Raw genomic sequence first — 21622 nt, 5'->3', positions numbered from 1 at the left:
TTGAAAACTTAGTGAAGATTACTTGAACCAACCCAATTCAATTTTATTAAGGAGGACCTTCAACTAACGATGATATCCCTCTAAATCATAGAAAGAAAGTAAAAATATTCAAAGCTAAAATTTCAGCCAGAAGTGCTTTTCTTGCTATCCAATCTGGGCCTAAAGATTAATCCTAAACAAAATCAACTAAACCGAGAGCTAATTTTGGATGCTTCCTATATTCAGTTACACAACCAATCTAAAGGGCCGATTAGGCACATTAACTTTAGTGTAAAATTGAACAGAAACACTTGAAATAATTTCAATTGATTCATCAACAAATAAATATTTATTGGGACTCACAAACATCTCACAGTGGCTGCAAAGAGGAAAGCCTTGCAGTTCAAACTCTGCAAATCGAGTTTACACGAGCGACAGATCCCCAGCAGGAACTGATCTCTTGATCAATTTAGCCCAAGACTCATTTGTCTCTCTGATCACCTTTAGAGCATAATCCTGCTCATGAAGGAAAAGAACATTGCAATTCACAGTAAAGGGGAAAAATTGTAAGCAACAAATGATAATGGGATTGATCTTGATGTTAAACTGAAAAACAGCAGCGTGCAAGCCCACAACACACACACACACACACACACACACACACACACACTAATAAGCTAGTGGGTACTTGTTTTAGTAATGCCACAATATTTTTGGCCTTTTTCTAATTTTTATCCATTAAAGAATGTTAAAATTCCATAAAAATGGGGAATGCTAAACTGAAGGGCACCCTTGCAAAAACCCAGCTGCAAGGGCACCACATTGGATCCATGTTGCCCAACCACATTCATCATTCCTTTAAGTTTGCACGTTTCAGTACAGTTATAAATGCAGTAGGGTGACATGGATCCAACAGAGTGTCATTGTGGCTAGTTTTGCAAGGGTGCCTTTTAGTTTACCATTTCTCAAAAAAGAAACTACAAAAATCAATCACAAAAGCGATTAATAACAAAAGCAGTGCCATTCCAAAGAGGGGTGCAGATGTCAATCTGTTATAAGGTGGATGTTCTCCTGAAAAAAGTGAACTGTGAATCTAGACAATCCTACTATAACATATATATCCAGCATTTGGTTGTCAGATTTTCAAGGAAAAAGTAAGAAACAACTTTCAGGCTGTTGTTTGAGCTACTATGCAACTAGAGGTACTCTGAAAAGAGGTCTAGTATTAGATAACAAGACATCTGTGAGACAATAGGTGTTTTGGTTTTGATCCAAAGAAGATGCATATGTTTTCTTTTCTAGTGTTGGAATTACATCAAATTACATCAGGCCGTTCAAAAGATTAAGATTATAAACAATGATAGGGAATTAGAGTCACCTTAACCCACACAATCTCTATGTGACAAAATCATGAAAAATACCCATTTATTAGAAAATTACGACACTAACATTGATGGTAATAACCTACATTTCAGTTATAGAGAGGATCAGATGTGAAACTCGTATGGTTCAGACAAATGAAGTGCATTGCTACAATAAAAAGGTAAACAGTGCAAATCCAAGAATCAAAACTGGAAATACCTTGTTTGCTGCCTTGTTGCCAAGACCAAATTTATTAGCAGGCTTTCCATCTGGAATCTTGTAATCTCTAAACCAGTCCCTAATTGCAGTGAGAGTACCCTGAATCAATGAAAAGTGCGAGGTTATGCAGAGGATAATTGCAAGCTGTGATTGCAGATGAACATCCGACATATTTCTTTCCTTTTAAAAAAAAAATGGTATTGTGGACATATATCATATTTCACCTTGCTAGAAAGCTTTCTTTGCTTAATTACTTCATCAGGTGTGGGAAATGTCCCATTCTTTGTGGAGAGTTAATGGTTTTGTGTGACATAATTTGATTTTGTAAGGGACGGGTAATTGAAGTTGTTATTTATTAAATACATCTCTGTCTGCATGATTAGACTACCAATAATCCGGTTGACTTTCCTAGGAACCAAATAGATTCCATAACAGATAAAGGTCTCAGAATAATTAACTTTCTGGAATTTTTGTGAACCAAAGAACATGTATCAACTGAAGGGGGACAGGAAACCAAAGAATTTCACACTAAAGTACAAGTATCCGAAATTATCTGATTCATCGCTTCTGAACATTATGAAATGGCCAGGATAGGCTTACCCCGAGCTATAGGATAGAACTATGAGAATTTTAGTACCGAACTAAAACTGAAAAATAAAATGCAACTTTTTTTTTAAATTTAAACAGCAACTACAATGTAAAATTGGTAACTGGATCTTATCCAAGTACATAAAAATGAGACTCAAAGCTTCTACACTCAATGATGACTTCCCATGACAGCTCTCTTAGCTAGTCAAGTGTATGCTCCGTATTGCCAAAATAGACTCTAGTTCACAAATTGCAACCATTACAGTAAATTCCAATGTCCATTGTATCTCTTACCACTGTTTGAAGCACTTCATGGGTAACATTAATCATTTTATGGATGAATGGCAAGAATAAGGAATCTAATATTTCTAACATAACAAAAGAAGCCTCTTCAAGATGATACATGGAGGATGTGCTACTGATACTACAACTAATCCAACGTCTACAGAAAAATTTCTAAAAAGAAAGATGTTCTGAAGCTTAAGAGTATATACCGGGAAGTGTTTCTCCACATCATGGACATCGTTCACAAGTGACGCTTTAGGGTCATCCAACGAAATTGCAACTACTTTCCAGTCAAGCTCCCCCTCATCAATCATGGCTAAAACTCCTAATGGCTTGACCTTGAGAATCTGCCCAATCTTACCACGGGTTTCGCCGATCTCAACAACATCAACTGCAAAGGATGAAGAACCCCAAAACTGTCTTTTTGTTGATGGAAAACAAGTACTTCTACCAAATAATTGGAAATGTTGTCAAATATTGTCAAATTCAGAAAAGGTAAAACTGCTGACACACCTGGATCATTATCACCAAATGCCCCGTCAACTTCTGAGTTTGCATGAGTTGGGTCTTCCCACGTCTGTGGAAGCAATCCATAGTTCCAATTTATGTTGTAGCTGAGAATAATGCAGTAAAAGAAAATAATCAAGAACTAAATATATCAATACAAACTGGAAGGGATTCAAGTGTTGTCTCAGGAAGTCAACTTTATTCTACAGGTTCGATGAACATGTGTAGATTCATGTCCTGAAAGGACATTACCAAGCTACTGATGTATAACATACTGGAGGGTGATGAACATGATGAAATGCTTCATAAATGTCTTTGAAAAAAATAAAATCCTTTCAAAGAAACACTATAAGAAAACAACGAGTTGTGATCTAGTAGTCAACATGATTGCAAAAAAATTTCAACTGTCAATCTAATGGTGGCCCCCCTAGACTGATAAGAAAATGGTGGTCCACAGTGTTTAAAACTATGTTTATTCAGAAATCAGTACATCCATTTGGGAAGGTTACTGTTTTCTGGTTTGAAGAAACTCCACAACTTCTTGATTGGGTCACCCAAAAGAAACATTAAAAAGATGATGGAGCAAGATGATTTTTTTTTTTTTGAATGGTTGGAGTTAGATGATTTGTTCCCAGTTTTCAGTGAGTTTTTTCTTGGATATCTCAATAATAAAAAGTCATTTGCCTTGTGTTCTGAGTTGATTCAGCACTAGTCAACTTATTTTGCATTCAGCAAATTCCAAGTAGAACTTGAGTTGTTGAACATTGGTGGCCTCTGAAGTATTTAGAAGTGTTTTGCAAAATTACCATATGACATGCAAATGTTAATATATATATATATATATATATATATATATATAATCTTTCCTGAATATAACATGTTGGAAATAAGGGTTGGGTTTGTAGCTCAATGGTTGAGGCTTGTTTCTCAACCTTGAGGTCGGAGGTTCGATCCCAGCTTGCCTAAAAAAAAATAATGAACACTTCTTTTATTGGCCGTTGACAGAATTTGGACTTCTAATAGGCTGTAATAACTAATTTGAAATGTATAAATAGAGGAGGATGCCAATCAAAGAAGTGTTTAAAAAAATGATGAATGCCATTATCAGGAGTGTGGATATCATTTCCCAAAATCAAGAAATATAATGGAATATTTATTTAATGATGCGCCTTCTATAGGAGGCTATTTTCGAAGATCTTTCACATCTTGTCAGAAAAATGCTAAGAAGGCCAAGCATCCAACCCATGGTGCCAGAAGGACAACTGAATAATAATTGTTCAATTCATCTACAAGAAGTAGTCATTGCTCCAATCTTTTTTTTTTTGAATGGCTAGTCAGTTCTCCAATCTACTTGGGTCAATTACAAAATAATTAACTTTGACAAGCAGAAAAAACTTACGGGTAGTATCTGAGTTTTCCTTTCTTTGTATCCTGCTTTATGGGAGTGAATGGCTCTTCAGTAGCGACCTCCATCTTTGCACTACTCTCTTTTGGTATTTCAACAATAAAATTAAAAACACCATCCCCTAAGTGCAATGGAATGTCATGCCAAGGAGAAACCTGTAAATATCCAACTGTAAATATCCAAGGGTTCTGAAAATCATATTTTGCTACAAATCCGGTAGACATGTTATTTCCTTGGAAACATGGACAAGAAAATTTTCCTGCAGCGTAGTGACCAGGAAACTAACTCATCAAAACAGACCTCATGCTGTACTACTCTAAGACAGAACATAAAAGATATTCATGGTTTTATTTATGGTATAAAAGATATTCATGGTGATGAGACAAATAGTTTAATTTCTAACCGTTCTTCACTAGTAACAAATTTTGGAGTCGAGAAATTTGACATTTAGCTCTTACTGCGTTATATCTTTATAAATGTTACTGAGGTCGAAGTAAGAGTGTTCATTTGACCCAATCAAAGTTGCTTTAACATTTGATAACACAAGAATTTGAAGGGGGAATATAATCTTACTAGGCTCGAGTTTCCAACTCATTGAACATAATAGTAAATCAAGGGGGACTACAATCCGACCATGGATAGAAATGTAAGGCAGATCTATATTAATCATGATGCCTCCATGAAAAGAAGAGATGGCATTCCCTCTAAAAGAAATATATCATAATAAAATGATATTTTATTCAATCATGGAGGTTTGAATACTAGAAACATCAAATAAAAAGCATTGCTCATGATAACCAGCTGGATGATGCAGTCAATTCTTGCACTTTGATGGCATGTTGGTGACAATTAAAAATACAAGTGCACATACAATGTCTTTGTTAAAGTATAAAAGAATAAACAATGCCTTCTCCAATAGCTTAAGCTTCTGGAGAAACTGGTTGTTTCACATGGTATCAGAGCAAAGGTCAAGGTCCTGAGTTCAAACCTCCTTGTTGTCAAAAATCCCCATGCAATGGCCAACCCAAAATTGGGGCCACATGTGCGACGTGTAGGTCAACCCAAAATTGGGGCCACATGTGCGACGTGTAGGCCAACCCAAAGAAAGAGGGGCCACACGTGAGGGGGGTGGTAAAGTATAAAAGAATAAAAAACGCCTTCTCCAATAGCTTAAGCTTGTGGAGTAACTGGTCGTTTCACAATCTTCGACAAGAAACATAGAATGCCAAAAAAACGTGTTGTTTAAATTTTCTGAATTATGCAAGCTCTTATATTAGATTTATAAAGTAGACATTCAGTTTATGTGGAGTTAATTTGTTGCCTAGAAGACACACGGGAGAGAGAAGGCACTGAGCATGCCTGCACATACATGATACATGTGTGTGTACTTCTCAGACCACACCTGCACATTACAACAATCTCTCTTTGATACCTAGAGAGCATGAACGATAACCAACTATATCAGAACTGTTAAAAATGACGAAGTAAACTGATGGAGTCATTGCTCGATAAAAGAATGACAGAGACCATCCAAGGATTAATTTAATTATCAAAGAATGAAGAGAGCGCAAGTTGTCTATTTCAATGACAATAGCTATGCAAAACAAAACTAATATCAATGAGTTCATGTGAAATCAATATAAATCTTAAAGAGTTGGCATTGGAAATGAGTTAAAGTAGCATAACCCATAGGAAGTTCCACATGTATTTCTATGTAGATCCCAGTGAAAAGAAACATCCCTTAATCTGAGATAACAACCAGTCTAACCACAACAACAAAAATATAAGTACCCAATTCTCATTTTCCTCATCACTAATACAGGGGCAATGATCTTGTCATCTAAGCTATTCTGCTGGAGTTTCACAGGGACATTCTATGATACATCCAACACATTTTTGATTTTCCAAATCCTAAAAAAAATTAATGACAAAGAGTCACGTGTTACTAACATCATTTTGTCCAAGAGGGAGAATCATCCACGGTTAAACATTCCAGAAATTCATGAAATGAATCACCCTGGGATAAAGTGGCAGCTAGCATAGAGTATAAAGCAATAATGAATGCAAAATGTACAGACGAAAAGTATTCGCATGAAATAAATAAACACAGCTCAGTTTTAGGCATGTGGCAGCTCGGATCACAGTTACCAAGTTTATTTTAACCCTCGTTGAATTGAAAACTGAGTAGGGAATTAATGAGACAGTGTACCACACTGTTTCATAAGTCATAACTTCACTAGGACCATTTTGTTTTTTTTTGGAATGGTTTCACAAGGACCATATTGAGCTGCAAACTATGTAGATTGAACAGACTGTGAACTAGGTAGGTAGTGTCGAGATTTCCTGTGGTTCTACAGATGAAATAAGAAATATACTGAAATCCCACTGCACAGAAACAGAAAATGGATATGCTTGAGAACTTTTCCCAAATGTAGATAGGGAATATGGAAATTTTAAGTGCCACGATGGGAGGACTCTGAAAGAAGCAAGAGGAAAGTCTCTTGGGAAATATGATAAGAGAAAATGCAAGAAGACTTTAAAATAGAGAGATATTGGGATGTTAGCTACAAATGGACAAAACAAATGCCATGTAAAAACCCAAGGACTCAGACTCAAAGAATCTTGAGCCAAGTGAGCTAACTCAGTGACTTGGGTTACTTCTGATTTTTTATCAGGTTTAATAAAAAAATTAATAAGAAAAAATGTGAACAATTAGTTAAAAGAAACAGAGAAAAGTTACAATAATTTGCAAGCAATGCAAAAATAAATAATTAAATACTAGTTCAAGAAAGTGTTTTGGTTGCAACTAAGTTTTATTTTGAAAACAAACCACATTTACTAGTTACAAAATAAAAACTCTAATGTTGATACAAGAACCTAACATGTAATACATATCAAATGAGTTTTAAATCTTCAACTGCAAGTATTTTATTTCCTTTATATTTATATAGGTAAGTTAAGCAGGGATTGATCTTGTGACCTCGAGGCTCATATGTAGAGCAATTTTCAAACATATTAAATCTGCACCTGGATCTTTGACCTTATATTCTGGTCTGTATTTTTTTAAGAGAACCCTATAATATAGATTATAAAATGTATACCATATATTCTATTGTTCAATTTTCTATTTATCATCCAAGAGTCTCGATAAAAGTAAGGACTTTATACTGAATGCTACTAGTTACAATTATAGGTATGAAAGGTGGTTTAAATGACTGAGAGATGCGGTGAAAACAATGAAAAGTCTTCCCTAAACTAGGTTTTAAGTTGTTTGAGTGACATTTAGTATTATATACGGATGAAGTTTCACAATGTCTGCATGACATCTTGTATTTTCCTTGAATTTTATTTGGTTTGTTTGGCTGAGAAACGTATCTTGTTTACCAATTCAGAGAGATGAGCAGAGACGGTGCAAGGGTGGAGAGGGAGATATGTCACTGCCTAAGCTGCTTGTAGAGCGAAAAAGACACACACACACAAAAAAGTGGGGTGGAATGGCTGATGTAAGTGGTGGAATATCATTTCACATTAGAAAAGTGTAAATAAAAAGAGTGCCTATTTTTCATTATTTTTTATTTTTATGTATCTAATTTTTATTATTTATTTACTTATTTTCCTTTTTCTCATATCTCGAGAGTGGAGAGAGAGATATGACGTGACTGAAAAGAGTAGAGGTTTTTAGGTCAAGGGAAGACAGCCTAATTGTGATACTCCTTTCATTACAATTGAAATCATAGGGATAGATGATGGATGACATTTTTATTTTAATGTATCTAATTTTTAATATTTATTTATTTATTTATTTATTTTGCTTTATCTCTCATCCCAAGACTGGAAAGGGGGAAATGACGTGAGTGGAAAGAGTAGAGATTTTTTAGGATAATGAAGGATAGCCCAATTGTGATTTTTCTTTCATCACAAGTGAAATCATAGGGGTGGAAGGTGGATGACATTTTCATCGAATTTCATGTCAAATTTAGCACCCTAGAATATGGATTCTGCAAAAAATGAGCTACCCAAACCATGTGAAATAAGTATTCCATGGAATATTCTTTCATTGAAGAAAAAATGTTGTATCCAAATGCCCCCGCTAAGAGTTAACTTTGGTTGAATCTCCGCTTGAAAAACCCAGGATCCACACTAGTGGTGACTGTGGTGGACCAGAGTTAACTCCTTCCGTAGCTTGAATAGAAAGCAAGCGAGCCAAGCTGAAATCCTTTATTCGAAAAGGCATTTTTAAGATTCATATGAATTTCTTAGAAATTATATTAGATTTAAAATTTCTTTGTTATGCATGGGGTATTGATAATTTCTTTTATGTGGAACCGAAATTTTCTCTCTGTTCCAGACAATTGGTGTTAGCATGTGACATGCACTTTGTGTTTTGCTCTCGAACGGTAAAGTCCTATAGTGTTCTCATGCATTAGCTTAATAATGTGAATAGGAGGAATTGCAAGTCCAAGCCTAGATAATGAGCCGAGAATCCTAGAGTATATTGTATACCAAGGTTTAAATGCCAAGGGACAAGTACGGATTTGGCCACTGGCCAAGCCAATTCAACCCACCAACCCTAAGTTTTAAATCGCAAAGAGAATACCTAGTTCATAAGTCAATGCCAATAAAATCCTGGCTCAATTGACAAGGGGTGACAATGTTCAAGATATGATATTCATTGAGGATCACAATGGATAAGAAAAGTAAAGATGGTGTTGAAGATAAATGTAAGGCAGTGGGATCTATAGGAGAAAACTAATATAAATTAGAGCAAGCAAGCCTGAGTTTTTAAATATAGGGTTAGAGTGATTACAAGTAAGTCTAGGATCTCTTCACTTGCGGCAATCGACATGATAATATGTAGAAACAACGAATAGAATTAGGATTGCCATGAATTAGGTTAGGACCCATTTCATCAAGAAAGGGATCCGAATAGCCACTCTATAAAATTGTTAAGCAAGATTTCACCACTGCCCCTCTTAAGATAAGTCGATAAGAGTGACTGGCATACATTGTCCAACTAGAAAGAAAAATGAAGTTATGAATGATACACTCTAGTTCTTCATACTCAGCTATTCAATGTGCAAAGCACAAGTAGGGAATTGGCCACTGACCAAGCCAATTCAGCCCGTCAACCCTAAGTCTCAAACCACAAAGAAACCACCTAATTCATAAGTCAATGCCAATAAAATCAAACCATACTCAGCTATTCAATGTGCATACATGAGATATCGACCTGTTACCCACAATCTGTGTACTATTAGCAACAAATCAAACCATCACATTCCTCAATCCCTAAAAAACCCATAAAAAAAAATAGATTCGCATATCTAAATCCATAGAAATTCACAGAATATCAAAGGAAATAAGGACAAGAAAATTCAAGGAAACCCACAAAAAACAAAGAACATAATAAAAAAAAGACATGACACATCGCAGAATCTACCCACATGAGACACAACCATAAGAAAATGGAGAAAACCCATCAAAAATTACAATAAGATTAAGTAAATGGAACAAGGAAAAATACCCTTTTGCCTGAATTGTCGAGAAAGAAGACCCTGTAATCTATGGTTTCTGGCTGACCCTCTTCTTTGATCTCAACTGCTGGCTTGTACAGAGCTCTACAAGTGAAAAGCTTTCTGGGTTTTGTCAGATGGAGAGCTCTTTGCTTTATGGAGAAAGGATGTTTCAGAAACGTTGTGCCATGGAGGCCTTGAAAAGCTCCAGCTGCTAAGACTCTGGTGGCTGCCATTTGGAAAGGAAGACCAAACAACTCTGAGCAGCCACAGACTTACCGAATGCTTGGATTTTTCGACTCTTTAATCACCTCTTCTACTATTTGTTTGTGAATCCAAGTAGGAGTGTCGGGATCAATTCTGATGATCGATTTCTGGGACCCACACTGGCGATATGAAATGGTAATTGAGGCCGTTGATTTTGTAGAACATCTGGGAAGACCCACAACTTATCTTTGGTCCATTCCGTACGGACATCCCAACCGTAGGATAAAGGCATACGGAGATCAACCGTACAGCTTTTCTTGGGTTAACCCAAATGATGGATCTAAGGGCAGATGGGGTCAATGAAAACGGATTGGGATGGATCGGACACGGCCCAAAAAGTGTGTTAATCCGAGCTAGGGCCTAGGGGTGCAACTCGGGTCAGGTTGGATCGGGTTGAGGCCAACCCTAGACCAACCTGAGATAGCATTCCCTCGACCCTAGCCCAACCTAATCCAGACAAACCTGAGCTTCGGGTTGAGGATGGACAACCCTAACCCAACCCACCTCTAAATCTCTCAACCCTAACCCAACCCATCAAACTAGGAATTGGGTTAGGTTTGGGTTTGGTTACACCTAGGACCATACAGAAAAATAGAAGAAAAAAACACAACCCAAAGAAAATCAAGATAAAATTAGTGGACAAAGGTCAGGTTCGGGTGGGGTTGCCAAACCTACCAGACTTTGGATTTTTTTATATAATGGTTTTTTCATGGAAAATATTATTTTTCATAATTTTATTTTCCCTTGATCTAAAAGTCCCTATGGAAAATAAAATTCCAAGGCCAAGTAGGCTTGCAAATTTCCTTGAAAACAATGAAAACTTTCAATTTTGGAAAATAATTCCATGGAAAATGATTTAACAAAACACTAGAATACTCATTTTCCATCAGAAAAAAATTCCAATAAAAGTCTTCACTACATCCAAACAACCTCTATTGATCGCATATACATGTCCGCATGTGTGATCGTACAATTTGCGTGCCAGCTCGGACGACATGGGAGCCGAACAGTCTCAAACATGGTAGCCGAATCTCCTGCTCTAATAGACGGGCTCCGTTGCTGCAAAGCATTTAACTTCACTAATGTTACTATGGAGTCCAACAGCAAGGTTCTTATCGATCTCAACCAAGGAAGAGGTCATATCCCGCAGGCAATTCAGTACATATGGAAGGAGATTTTCACTCTATTGATTATATAAATTTGCCGGTCCGCCCTGGTGCCGTCTGTCTTCTGGGTTTAAGAAAACGGCTGCTGAGAGCTTTTTGGGAATTAATAATAGCCTTTTCCACGGCAATTCCAATTTGTAAGAGTCCTACTAGGGATATTCACATTGAGAATAATCACAAATTATCAGTTACTATGCATGTTAAGTAGAAGTAGAAGGAAAGTAAAATGTCCGTCATTTTTCGAGTAAAGATAGAACTAAAAATCTTGTTTACATTCATTTTCATTTTGATTTGGAAAATTCCTTTTAGATAAGGAAAGTAGAATGAATAGTGCATGGCAACCAAACATCCCTAATAAAAGGAAAATGACGCCAGTTTACTTTCCAAAAGAACACATTTTCAGTGACAACCAAATGGACCCTATGTGATCTCCAAACCTCCAACCAACAAAACGTAGAAACTCTATAGTAGGTTGTTTTCTTTCTCCCTTTTCATGCATTTGTTCTCCATATTTTTTGCATTTATACTCTGTTATATTATTGATTTTGGAAGAAGAACTGAAGAAGAAGGAGATGCCTCTACCTCTCCAACGACGCCATTAGGGCTTTTTCGAAGACCTTGTCCATCATTCCCCGAATCCCTCCATCTATGCCTCCAAATGACCTAATGAGTCGCATCCAACTTCATCTACCCGCCAAGTGGATTTGTTTTGGGCAATTCTCATTCTCCTGGGAATTGCCCAAATCAAATGCGTGGAGGGATTTTTTACGCTAAATTTCGATGGGTCAAGCATGGACAATACAGGGCAGTCTTCTTCGTGATCATGTTGGTAGCCCTATTGGGATTGCAGACTCCAACGAGGCGGAGGTAAGAGCTATACATCAAGAAGTAAATTAAAGTTGATTGAGCATCACGTCTTGAATAAGGTTATAGTGGAAGGTGATTAACTAAATGTGATAAAATGGTTGAAAGGGTCTCTTCCCTATCCTTGGTGGTTTACAGATGGGTTGAAGAGATCATGGATAGGACAGAGGGATCTATCGTTTCTTTCTGCCATGTCAGGCGAATAGCAAGGCGGATAGACTAGCGAGGGAGGGACCCTCCAGGGGGACATTGGAGGTGTTCGATTTTCTACCCATTAATGTGGTTTACCTTGTATTTGTATATTTTCCTTTTCTTTTACTTCCCCCCTCCGGGGTTATATTTTGATCATTTCAGGCTGATCCCCCTTTATGATATAATTCTTTAACATTCAAAAAAAAATCCCCGTGGGGATCAGCTCGCTGAAGGAGATATTCCAGAGAAGCCATTTTTCATCTTTGAGAGAAGCCAAAAATGTTTGTGGAACAAGGCCATGTTTGGCAGCAATAAAGCTTTTTCCATGAAATATTATTTTATCAAGTGGTGGGAGAGGGGCATGAGGGTAGGAGAGGGAGAGAGCTGAGAGGGCACATCAGTGACGAGAGTATGTGAGTGGCACTTCTCACACTTCTCCTTCAGTTATGCCCTCTCCCTCTCCCACCCTCATTGCTCCTCTCTCAACACTTGCAAGCTAATATTTCATGAAAAAAAAATTATGGTAGCCAAACATGGGCTAAGAGTCTTTAATTTTATCATTTTATCATAAAAGAGGAAATCTGTAATGTGATGTAGGACAATGTTTGTGTTCTCTTTAGATTTTTCTTTTTCTATTAATTTTATTGTTTTTATCTTTTTAGTTAGTTTTTTAAGGCCTCCTTAATAAGTTAGCATAAGATAAAGATGGACTAGTACTGATGGGATTTATCTAGATCTTCTAAAGATAGAGTTTGGATTTCTATAAATATGTATCTACTGTGGATGTAAAGGAGAGATCTTTTCATTGGAATAAACTCGTTTAATTTTTTCTCTTCCTTGTGGATTCAAGGTTTATCTTATTTTCTTGTAGATTCAAGGATGTTTTATGAAAGAAGACGGTGTTCTTCTTTTATCGGGTTGAAGACAATGATTTTCGCCTCTTTTCACGTGCTTCCGCTACTTTATATTGAAAACACAACTATACATATTAATGTGTTGTTGGACACATGAAAAGCATAAACGGCTGTTAGGGAGCTCCTTTAAAAATGTGGGTCCTCCTAGCAACTCAGTTTCTAACCATTAGATCATGGAATTTTAACATAGATCATGTGATAAGAGTATCTACTCACATTCAAAAGAAAAAGGTCTTTAGATTCAAGGATGTTTTATGAAAGAAGACGGTGTTCTTCTTTTATCGGGTTGAAGACAATGATTTTTGCCTCTTTTCACGTGCTTCCGCTACTTTATATTGAAAACACAACTATACATATTAATGTGTTGTTGGACACATGAAAAGCATAAACGGCTGTTAGGGACCTCCTTTAAAAATGTGGGTCCTCCTAGCAACTCAGTTTCTAACCATTAGATCATGGAATTTTAACATAGATCATGTGATAAGATTATCTACTCACATTCAAAAGAAAAAGGTCTTTAACATAAGAATAATTTTTCTTCCATTTATTAGAGCCGCAAGATTGGGCATTGTTTGCCCAAACACTAGCATAGTCCTACTAAAATGAAAAAAATAAGAACACTCGTGATTCAAACAGTCAAACCCTGCCTAACAATCTAAGAACTATATACTGACCCAAGAAAAAAGACAAGAAAAAGAAAAGAAAAAGCTTCCTAACATACGGCTTGGACTACAAGCTTGCTGGGGGTGTTGCTGCACTTGTTCGGTCCCAAAACGTCTTCGGACACATCGATCGAACAGCTCTTTTGCCCAACGCATGCCTGATAAATACAAATAAAATGAGTTTTTTTTTTCCAAATTATATACGACAAAAAACATAAACATTCCAATGTAGAAATGGAAAAAATAAAATATCACAAAAAGGGGAAAAAATCTTTATATTGAAGAAGATATGTCATCCAGCAATCTTGAATTTTAGTAAAACAATGTAAGATAGAGAATAGAAGTAGAGGTGCAATTTGGGTCGCGTCAAGTTGAGTCTTTGCTAGAAAGTGAATTGGAATCAACCTGAATCCGACTCGATCTGAAGAACCAGACCCGATTTCATGGTAAAAGCTCAACCCGAATTCCCAAAAAATCGACCCAAGTTTCACCCAAGATAAAAGAGTGCATTATATTTCAACAAAAATATAGAAGAGTGCATGTGAATTACCTGTTGCACCAGAGCCAGGGTGTTGTCAGCCTCGCAAGTGCCCTTTTGGAACGATCCGCATGTACCTTGTGCATCTCCATAGCTTGCAAATTCAATATGAGAGATGGTATGACTGCCTTGGCAAGACAATTCCAATGTCCTCCCCTCGTAAACACTTGCGCATGCAGTGCCAACTGTGATCGTCTGGAAATTCACTTCTGTTGGGTTGCCGCCAAATTCTTCAAACAAGGTCAAGGTGTTTTGGTCTGCTTTAAGGAATGATCGTGGCACATGATACCTGTTGCAATTTAAGATTTAGTGTTTATGGTTCAGGGTTTAGGATTTTTAGCAAGTCAAAAGTCGAAAGTAAAAAAGGCTTACCATCTTTGAGTAGGTTGATCACAACCATTTGCACAATGGGACGGACTCCATGGGCCTCGATAATCGCATTCATTACAGCCATCCGATGGGGCAGTTTGGTTCGCCACCCAATACCTGCCAATGCTGTGTCCATTTACCCATGCATTCCCTTTCCCCATTCGTTGCAAGTCCACCACCACGGGCTCTTCGCCAAGAGCAGCCTTGAAAGTTGTCTACAACAAACACAAATGTATAAGAATTAGCTTAAGATATATAAATATATACGCGCGTGTGTGTGTGTTTAGGCAATTTAGAAAAAGAAATTTTGCAGCTATCCTTTTTTAGGAGAGAAGTGCAAACCTCTTTTGGCCATTATTTCAACTTGACGTGAAGAATCCCTTTGTTCATGGATGCTTAAGAAAATAAGGCAAATTCATCCACGAGGTGGTTCTTCTCTCTTGAAACGTGGGTATATCTATACTATATCTATGATGCCCCGCCATTGTAAATGCCCGATCCACCCTTGATAATTGATCCAACAGCAGCCCACTTTTTCAACTTTTTATGGGGCTGCTGTTGGATCAAATATCAAGGGCAGATGTGCCGCTAGTGTACGTGCCCAAGCAGGTACCATATAATTTCTCATATATATATATATATATATGAATCATGAATAGAGAGAGAGAGAGAGATCACCTGGTACCAACTCATGACTCTATAAATGGGAAGTTGATCTGAATACCATTTGGAAGCCAAGGGGGAATTCTCAGAGTAGAGTTCCTTCTCCTCGCCGGCCAATCCTATCTGTGACAAAAGAACAAAAATATTCTGGTGAAACCCAAAAAATAAAAAGTGACGACGATAACAAAATTTTCTTCACCAATGTACAATTAACATTGATTATAGTTTTTATTTCACCTTATATGTCCACTTGTTTGATGACAAATCCTTGGTAACATTTCCATTTCCAATCAACTGAACCGGACCACCAACTATTCCGGCCGGAATCAAGTCAAAAAATGGACCATAATTCTACTCAAAATTGAAAGAAAAAAGATTAGTAACTTGGGTTAAAGAAAATTTTATCCAAACAGTATTTACATCAACAAAAAAATAAGATCATAATTTATGTAAATTACTAACCGTTAGGCCAACTGTCACACTGAGTAACGTTATGTAGTTGTTCCCCGGTCTGATTGTGACGGGCGCCTCTAACACAAATTTATATATTCCGTTGGCGGCATATTGGGATCCTGATTAATTTCATTAACAGAATACACTTATATGAGGGAAAAATGTTAGGGGTTCATCTTGAAGCAATACAAGATGGAAAAAAAAAAAAAAAAATGTAAGGGGTGTCCTACCCTAAATGGCGTGGGGGGTACCCTATGTCAAAAAAAATAAATGTAAGGGGTGATCTTTGCACCCCATTTGTTTTGATGCTATACATCCTTGTCATTTATTTTGATCTTTTCTTGTTGAAAAAATAAAATACAATTTTGCTTAAAATAAGTATGTCTTACCAACGTGCTTCCCATTAAAGAAAGCATGAAGGATATGGCCCGTTGTATTCACACGTAAAATCATCTCTTTACTCCAATCAGGTTCGTTTTCATTCATGACAACTCTATAAAAAAAAGTAACACAAACACAGATTCAAGGATTAAATTCAAAATTTTAGAAAACCTTATTAGAGTTGTATATATATATATATATATATATATATATATATATATATATATATATATATATATTTGAAAATAGACAATAATAAAGAATAATAGAGAGAGAGAGAGAGAGAGAGAGAGAGAGAGAGAGAGAGAGAGATAAAAAATAAAAAGTTACCTGGTCATGTACCACAAGTAGTCACTAGAGTCACGAGTTGTAGAGATTTGTTCAAGAAGTCCTGTTGAAGCGAAGGAGCCCAGTCCGACTAGGGATTCCCTCAAGCGCTCCGGTCTCCACGTCCAAGTCAATTGACTAGGTTCATCTTCAGCCTGGTTCGGCTTCTTCACCATCAACGAAGTCTGAGTCGTGACCTATACAACCATAAAATATTGATAAATATTACCAAGGAAAATTATCAATGTATGTATATAAGTATATGTATATATGTGTGTGTGAGTATATATGTATGCATATGGATATGTGTGTACACTTGTGTGTGCGTATATCTATATACATATATGTATATGCATGTTTGTATTAGTAAATTGTGATTGGAAACTTAATTAAAAGATTTTGAGAGGAGAATAACAAACATACATAAAATAAAAGTTATAAAATGGGTTGCAAAATTCTAAATACCAGGGTCATTTTCGGACTAATAATATACAAGAGGGCAAATTTTGGCCAAAAAAAATATATTAATGATGGGTAGTAAAAGTCCACTGTATGTATAGAGTACACAAGGAAATAAGGGTCTTTTGGGAATGGGTGACAAATTTCTAAATACCATGGTCATTTAAGAAATAATAACATGCAAGGGGGTATGGGTATGACCACTAAATTTTGGCTAAAAAATAAGAAGCATTTAGTGTAGTAATGAGGGGTTGTAAAAAAATCACTATATATGTGTGTAGTATATAAGGTTGCATGAAATAGGAGTATTATGGGAATGGGCATAAAAGGCTACAAACAACATCACAAACACAAGAAATTTCCCGGATAAACGACTTTCAACAACTATAGATAGTTGGACTTAAATTGTACAAATCCTCATCTTATTACTTAGAAGGGAATTGTTAGCATCCATTGCAGAAGGCATTTCGCTGGTTTGTCGCAAGTCAGACCACCAACCTCGTGAATGGAGACAAAAGCTGTTGTCTCCATTCACGAGGTGGCTGGTCTGACATGCAACAGACCAGCTGCGAAATGCCTTTTGGGATGGATCCTAGCAACTCCCTACTTAGAAAACTTAATTGATCTTTACCTAAGTTTAAAGAGAAGAGTAATCTTTTACATTCTTGTTAGTGAAACAACAGTAGCAAAACTAGAAAGCAAGCTTACCTTTGCAGTGTTATAGACTTCCTGTTTGCAGTCAGGAAGAATGCTAACAGACCATGCAGGTACCAAGTAATTGTTGCCTTGGAAATTGACTGTGGCATCGACCGAAGTGTTGGTATTGCTAATGAAGCAGCCAGAATTTCCATCGGTGGTGGTGTAGATAGTTGCCTGAAGGCAATGTAATCTCACGGGTTAGCTCTTCGAAGTCTAGCATTAGCAATTTTCCAACAACTTTACCAATGCCATATTAAGCTGGATTAAAGAGATTCCGTAGGTTTTACCCAACATTGTTTTACATAATGAGATTAGATAAATATATAACATTAGAAGGAGATGATCTTAATGGACCTTTGCTCCATTTCCAAAATCTGTGGTTGTCACGTCTCCATGAGTGAGAACCTTCTCCATAAACTTGAGAACAGCATGGAGTTGCTTTAGATGCCCCCACTTGGGTTGCCTCAAATTACCTGAGAGGTTGAGAGACATAAGCACATGTAAAAATGTACAACAAAGAGGAAATTTCAGAAATATATAGATGGTAGAAATAGGGTAGATGAGGTCATTTGGGAATAAATATTATGAATTTTTACATAGAAATGCATGCTTGTAAAATGTACATGATGGTGGCATTATATAAAATGCATCAATCGATGTAGAAAATTGGGTTGATAAAATGTAGAAATATGATTTAACTCAAAAACAATCTATTTAATTTACATTTTATGATGTGTAATAATGTTAACAATAATATGAAGGGAGATAATTCTTTCACCCCCCTGTAGGATTACGGGGCCCTTTTTAACGTGATTTGACATGAAAAAGAGTTAAAGTCTGCCACAATTCACATTAAAAGGGGGGCGCCTTATCCTAAGGGGGGTGAAAAAATCATCTTCCTAATATGAATAGGCAAAATAATACGTGTTTTTGGAATTCCTATATTTTGATTTAAGAGCTACATGAGTTTGTCATTACCATATTCATCAAGAGGAGCATCGTAATCGTAAGACGTCGTGATGAATGGACCTCCTGCTGTGCGGCCGAAGTTGGTTCCTCCATGATACTGAAATCATACAAAATACTACTAAATCCAACAAAAAACAACATAAACTATCTATAATATGCACTAAATGTCAGTTGTCGTTCATTTTTTTCTAAGGGAAACTTTTATCAGATATTTTTACTATGAAAAATTTTTATTGAATTTTTTCTAATTTACAGCACTTTGCGAACTCTTTTTCCAAGCAAAATACTAAAAATCTCAAAGAAAATATAGTAATTCAATGTGTGGGTGTGTAGATATATAAATGTGTGTGAAATTATATATTGTTTGTGCGTGAAACTGGGGATTCACTAGCGGTCATGACCGTCGCAGGTGGAATAAACCATATAGTACCAAATATCAAGGCGGGGCCCACCACATAATAACCACATAATGACTTCATAATGACTACTATGTGTGTTTATCACACGAAAATGCATGTGTGGGGAACAAACCATATAGTAATTTTGGAAAGTGCCACCCTCTTGGAAGAAGCGGGCGACTGAATAAGCCACATCTTCAGCAGGTCTGTGTGGGTCTCGGCCACCCCATGCTTTGAACCTAAAAAAAATCCCATTAAAAAGCAAAAACTCAAGATCTTAAAAGCAAGATATATAAAACAGTCGAGGGAAAGAAAAATGTAGTAAAATACCCACCAGCCAGTCCAGTTTTCAGTCCACATTTTGGGACTATTGGGACTGTTTGGCTTGAATGAATCACAATAATATCCATTGCATGTGTTGATCTAATCAAACACGAGAAAATAAATTAATTAAAACTACAAGAAGATCAGATTTGATACTATAGAAAGGAAGAAAAAGGAAAAAAATAATTAATTATACCATTGGCTGTGGTGCATCTGCTTGCTGACACATGATCCATGGAATTCCAACGTTAAGGGATTCTGCCATCTTTGCGCACCATTGAAGGTATCTTTTCCCTGGTTCTCCATAAGGTCCTTGGGCATTTCCATATTCATTCTCAATCTGTTGTATAATAATAATACTAAAAATCATAAATAAACTCTGTATAAATATTTTAATTAAAATTTTTTAACAATTAATGGTCAACTAGACCTGAGTGATTATGATTGGCCCTCCTTGTGGGGCCAAGAGTTTCTCTTGTTTGAGCATGTTGACTATCAAAGTAGTAAAATTTTCCATTTCATTCTGCAAAGATATAAAATAAACATGGTTAGTTTAAAATGTGTATATGTACATATTTGGACATGAAATATTAAAACGAGGATAACAATTATTAAAAAATAATTGTAAAAAAGAATAATAACCTTGAAAATCTCATTATCAGTTCGAAGCTGAATTCCTGGCATTTGGTGGAGCCATACAGGAAATCCTCTAATAAAAATTAAAACACATGATGCAAAGGATTAGTAATATATATGCAATTCATAAATAATATTAAGAGTTTTTATATGATTGATTTTTTATCTGGTCAAAACACTAGGTGGCTTGGCAAGCCACCTAGCCCTTGATTTTTGATCTTGTCAAAACACTAAAAAAGGTGGCAAACCACCGGCCCTTGATTTTTGATCCGGTCAAAACACTCAAAAGGTGTTTTGACAGGATCAAAAATCGAGGGCTAGGTGGCAACTTTGACGGTCGGGCATCATATAAAATCTCTAATATTAATATATAAATATTCATTGATTTACAGGACATTAACAAATTACCCATAATTCCACTCGGCACAGACATATGGTCCAATTCGAAGAACGACGTATAACCCAACTTCCTGAACAGTCTTTATAAACCTGATGAGGTCATAACTCTCCTCAAAATTATACTGTAAAAAAGAATGGACAAAATAAAAATATTAGGCGAAAATTTACTTATTTGGTTGAAAATCTAGAAAAGTTAGAGTGATATTGAAACCTCACGACGACGAGGCTCATGGACATCCCAGAAGACGTACGTCTCGATTGCATCTAGACCGCCGTCCTTGGCCTTTTGTATTAGATCAGGCCACATCTGATAAAAATAATTATTTATACAAATAGAAAATTTTAGAATCAAAATATATCAAATACCAAGAAAAAAAAAAAAAAAAAACAGTACCTCTGGAGTACTTCTAGGATAATGAATAGAACCCGACAAGAGAACCCTCCTCTCTCCATTGATTATTATGGCTCTTCCATCAAAAGATACATCAGTGGCTGAAGAACTAGAAATAAAAGCTAATGCCAAAAGAAGAAATAGAGTTATCAGATTCATCTTCATCTCCATAGATGGAATTTTACAGCAAATAATCTGAATGGATGAAGAAGAAGAGTATTTATAGATAGTGGATCATAGTGAGGCTGTTATCATTTTGACTTCAGTTAGTAAGGATGGCGAGAAATCCGATTATGCATATCATTTTGTTTCGATTTTACGTTAGAGAAACGGATAAATCTCTCTCTCTCTCTCTCTCTCTCTCTCTCTCTCTCGCGAAAAAGCTGCTAGCGCAAAACGGAAATCCGTTTTGTTAAAAAAAAAAAACGACTACCCTTACCTTGGGGAAAAATACAAAAAAGAGAAAGAAATGGAAAATGTTATCAGCACCACTGTATTTTGATGAGGGCACTCTCACTTTATTACAAGTATGGTATGGCCCACACCGTAGGATGATCCAAACTGTCCATTAGATGGGCCACCGCCTAAATAGGTTGTGCCCAAAAAAATCATTTCCATAGGTTGCTCCTAACCCTTCGATCTAAATGTTAGAGGCTTGATCCTAACCTTCTATAGATCGGAATGTTGGGATCA

General features: G+C 36.4%; 2 protein-coding genes across 2 annotated transcripts; both read right to left on the bottom strand.

Moving 5' to 3' along the window:
• Nucleotides 1–187: 187 nt before the first annotated feature.
• Nucleotides 188–10164, bottom strand: LOC143876199 (soluble inorganic pyrophosphatase 6, chloroplastic-like). The gene is made up of 6 exons (XM_077377895.1): nt 9870–10164; nt 4340–4500; nt 2947–3047; nt 2643–2824; nt 1561–1659; nt 188–495 (listed from the first exon to the last, which is right to left on the bottom strand). The coding sequence occupies exons 1-6, from the start codon at nt 10092–10094 to the stop codon at nt 403–405; spliced, it is 861 nt and encodes a 286-aa protein (XP_077234010.1). The 5' UTR covers nt 10095–10164; the 3' UTR covers nt 188–402.
• Nucleotides 10165–13777: 3613 nt separating this feature from the next.
• Nucleotides 13778–21146, bottom strand: LOC143876197 (beta-galactosidase 15-like). The gene is made up of 19 exons (XM_077377891.1): nt 20933–21146; nt 20750–20845; nt 20548–20660; nt 20146–20212; nt 19934–20026; nt 19700–19843; nt 19514–19602; nt 19313–19418; nt 18791–18878; nt 18167–18285; nt 17822–17986; nt 16658–16851; nt 16336–16439; nt 15956–16065; nt 15731–15844; nt 15509–15616; nt 14834–15045; nt 14474–14750; nt 13778–14081 (listed from the first exon to the last, which is right to left on the bottom strand). Exons 1-19 carry the CDS (start codon nt 21098–21100, stop codon nt 13974–13976), a joined length of 2475 nt encoding a protein of 824 aa, XP_077234006.1. The 5' UTR covers nt 21101–21146; the 3' UTR covers nt 13778–13973.
• Between the last annotated feature and the right edge of the window lie 476 nt (nt 21147–21622).

This window comes from Tasmannia lanceolata, unplaced genomic scaffold (genome assembly GCF_043159265.1).
Source record: "Tasmannia lanceolata isolate RefF3 unplaced genomic scaffold, GAP_Taslan_0.1 ptg000004l, whole genome shotgun sequence".
NCBI classification, from domain to species: Eukaryota; Viridiplantae; Streptophyta; class Magnoliopsida; order Canellales; family Winteraceae; genus Tasmannia; species Tasmannia lanceolata.
Note: the sequence above shows the minus strand (reverse complement) of the source record. Positions and strands in the feature narration are given on the sequence as shown.

Coding starts and splice junctions, on each gene's coding strand:
- LOC143876199 (XM_077377895.1), bottom strand. CDS start 10,094: ATGGCAGCCACCAGAGTCTTAGCAGCTGGAGCTTTTCAAGGCCTCCAT. Junction 4,501..9,869: donor TCGACAATTCAGGCAAAAGG/GTATTTTTCCTT, acceptor GGATATTTACAG/GTTTCTCCTTGGCATGACAT. Junction 1,660..2,642: donor ATGTGGAGAAACACTTCCCG/GTATATACTCTT, acceptor TCATTGATTCAG/GGTACTCTCACTGCAATTAG.
- LOC143876197 (XM_077377891.1), bottom strand. CDS start 21,100: ATGGAGATGAAGATGAATCTGATAACTCTATTTCTTCTTTTGGCATTA. Junction 20,661..20,749: donor ATGAGCCTCGTCGTCGTGAG/GTTTCAATATCA, acceptor TCTTTTTTACAG/TATAATTTTGAGGAGAGTTA. Junction 18,879..19,312: donor CTTTCCAAAATTACTATATG/GTTTGTTCCCCA, acceptor GTATGATTTCAG/TATCATGGAGGAACCAACTT.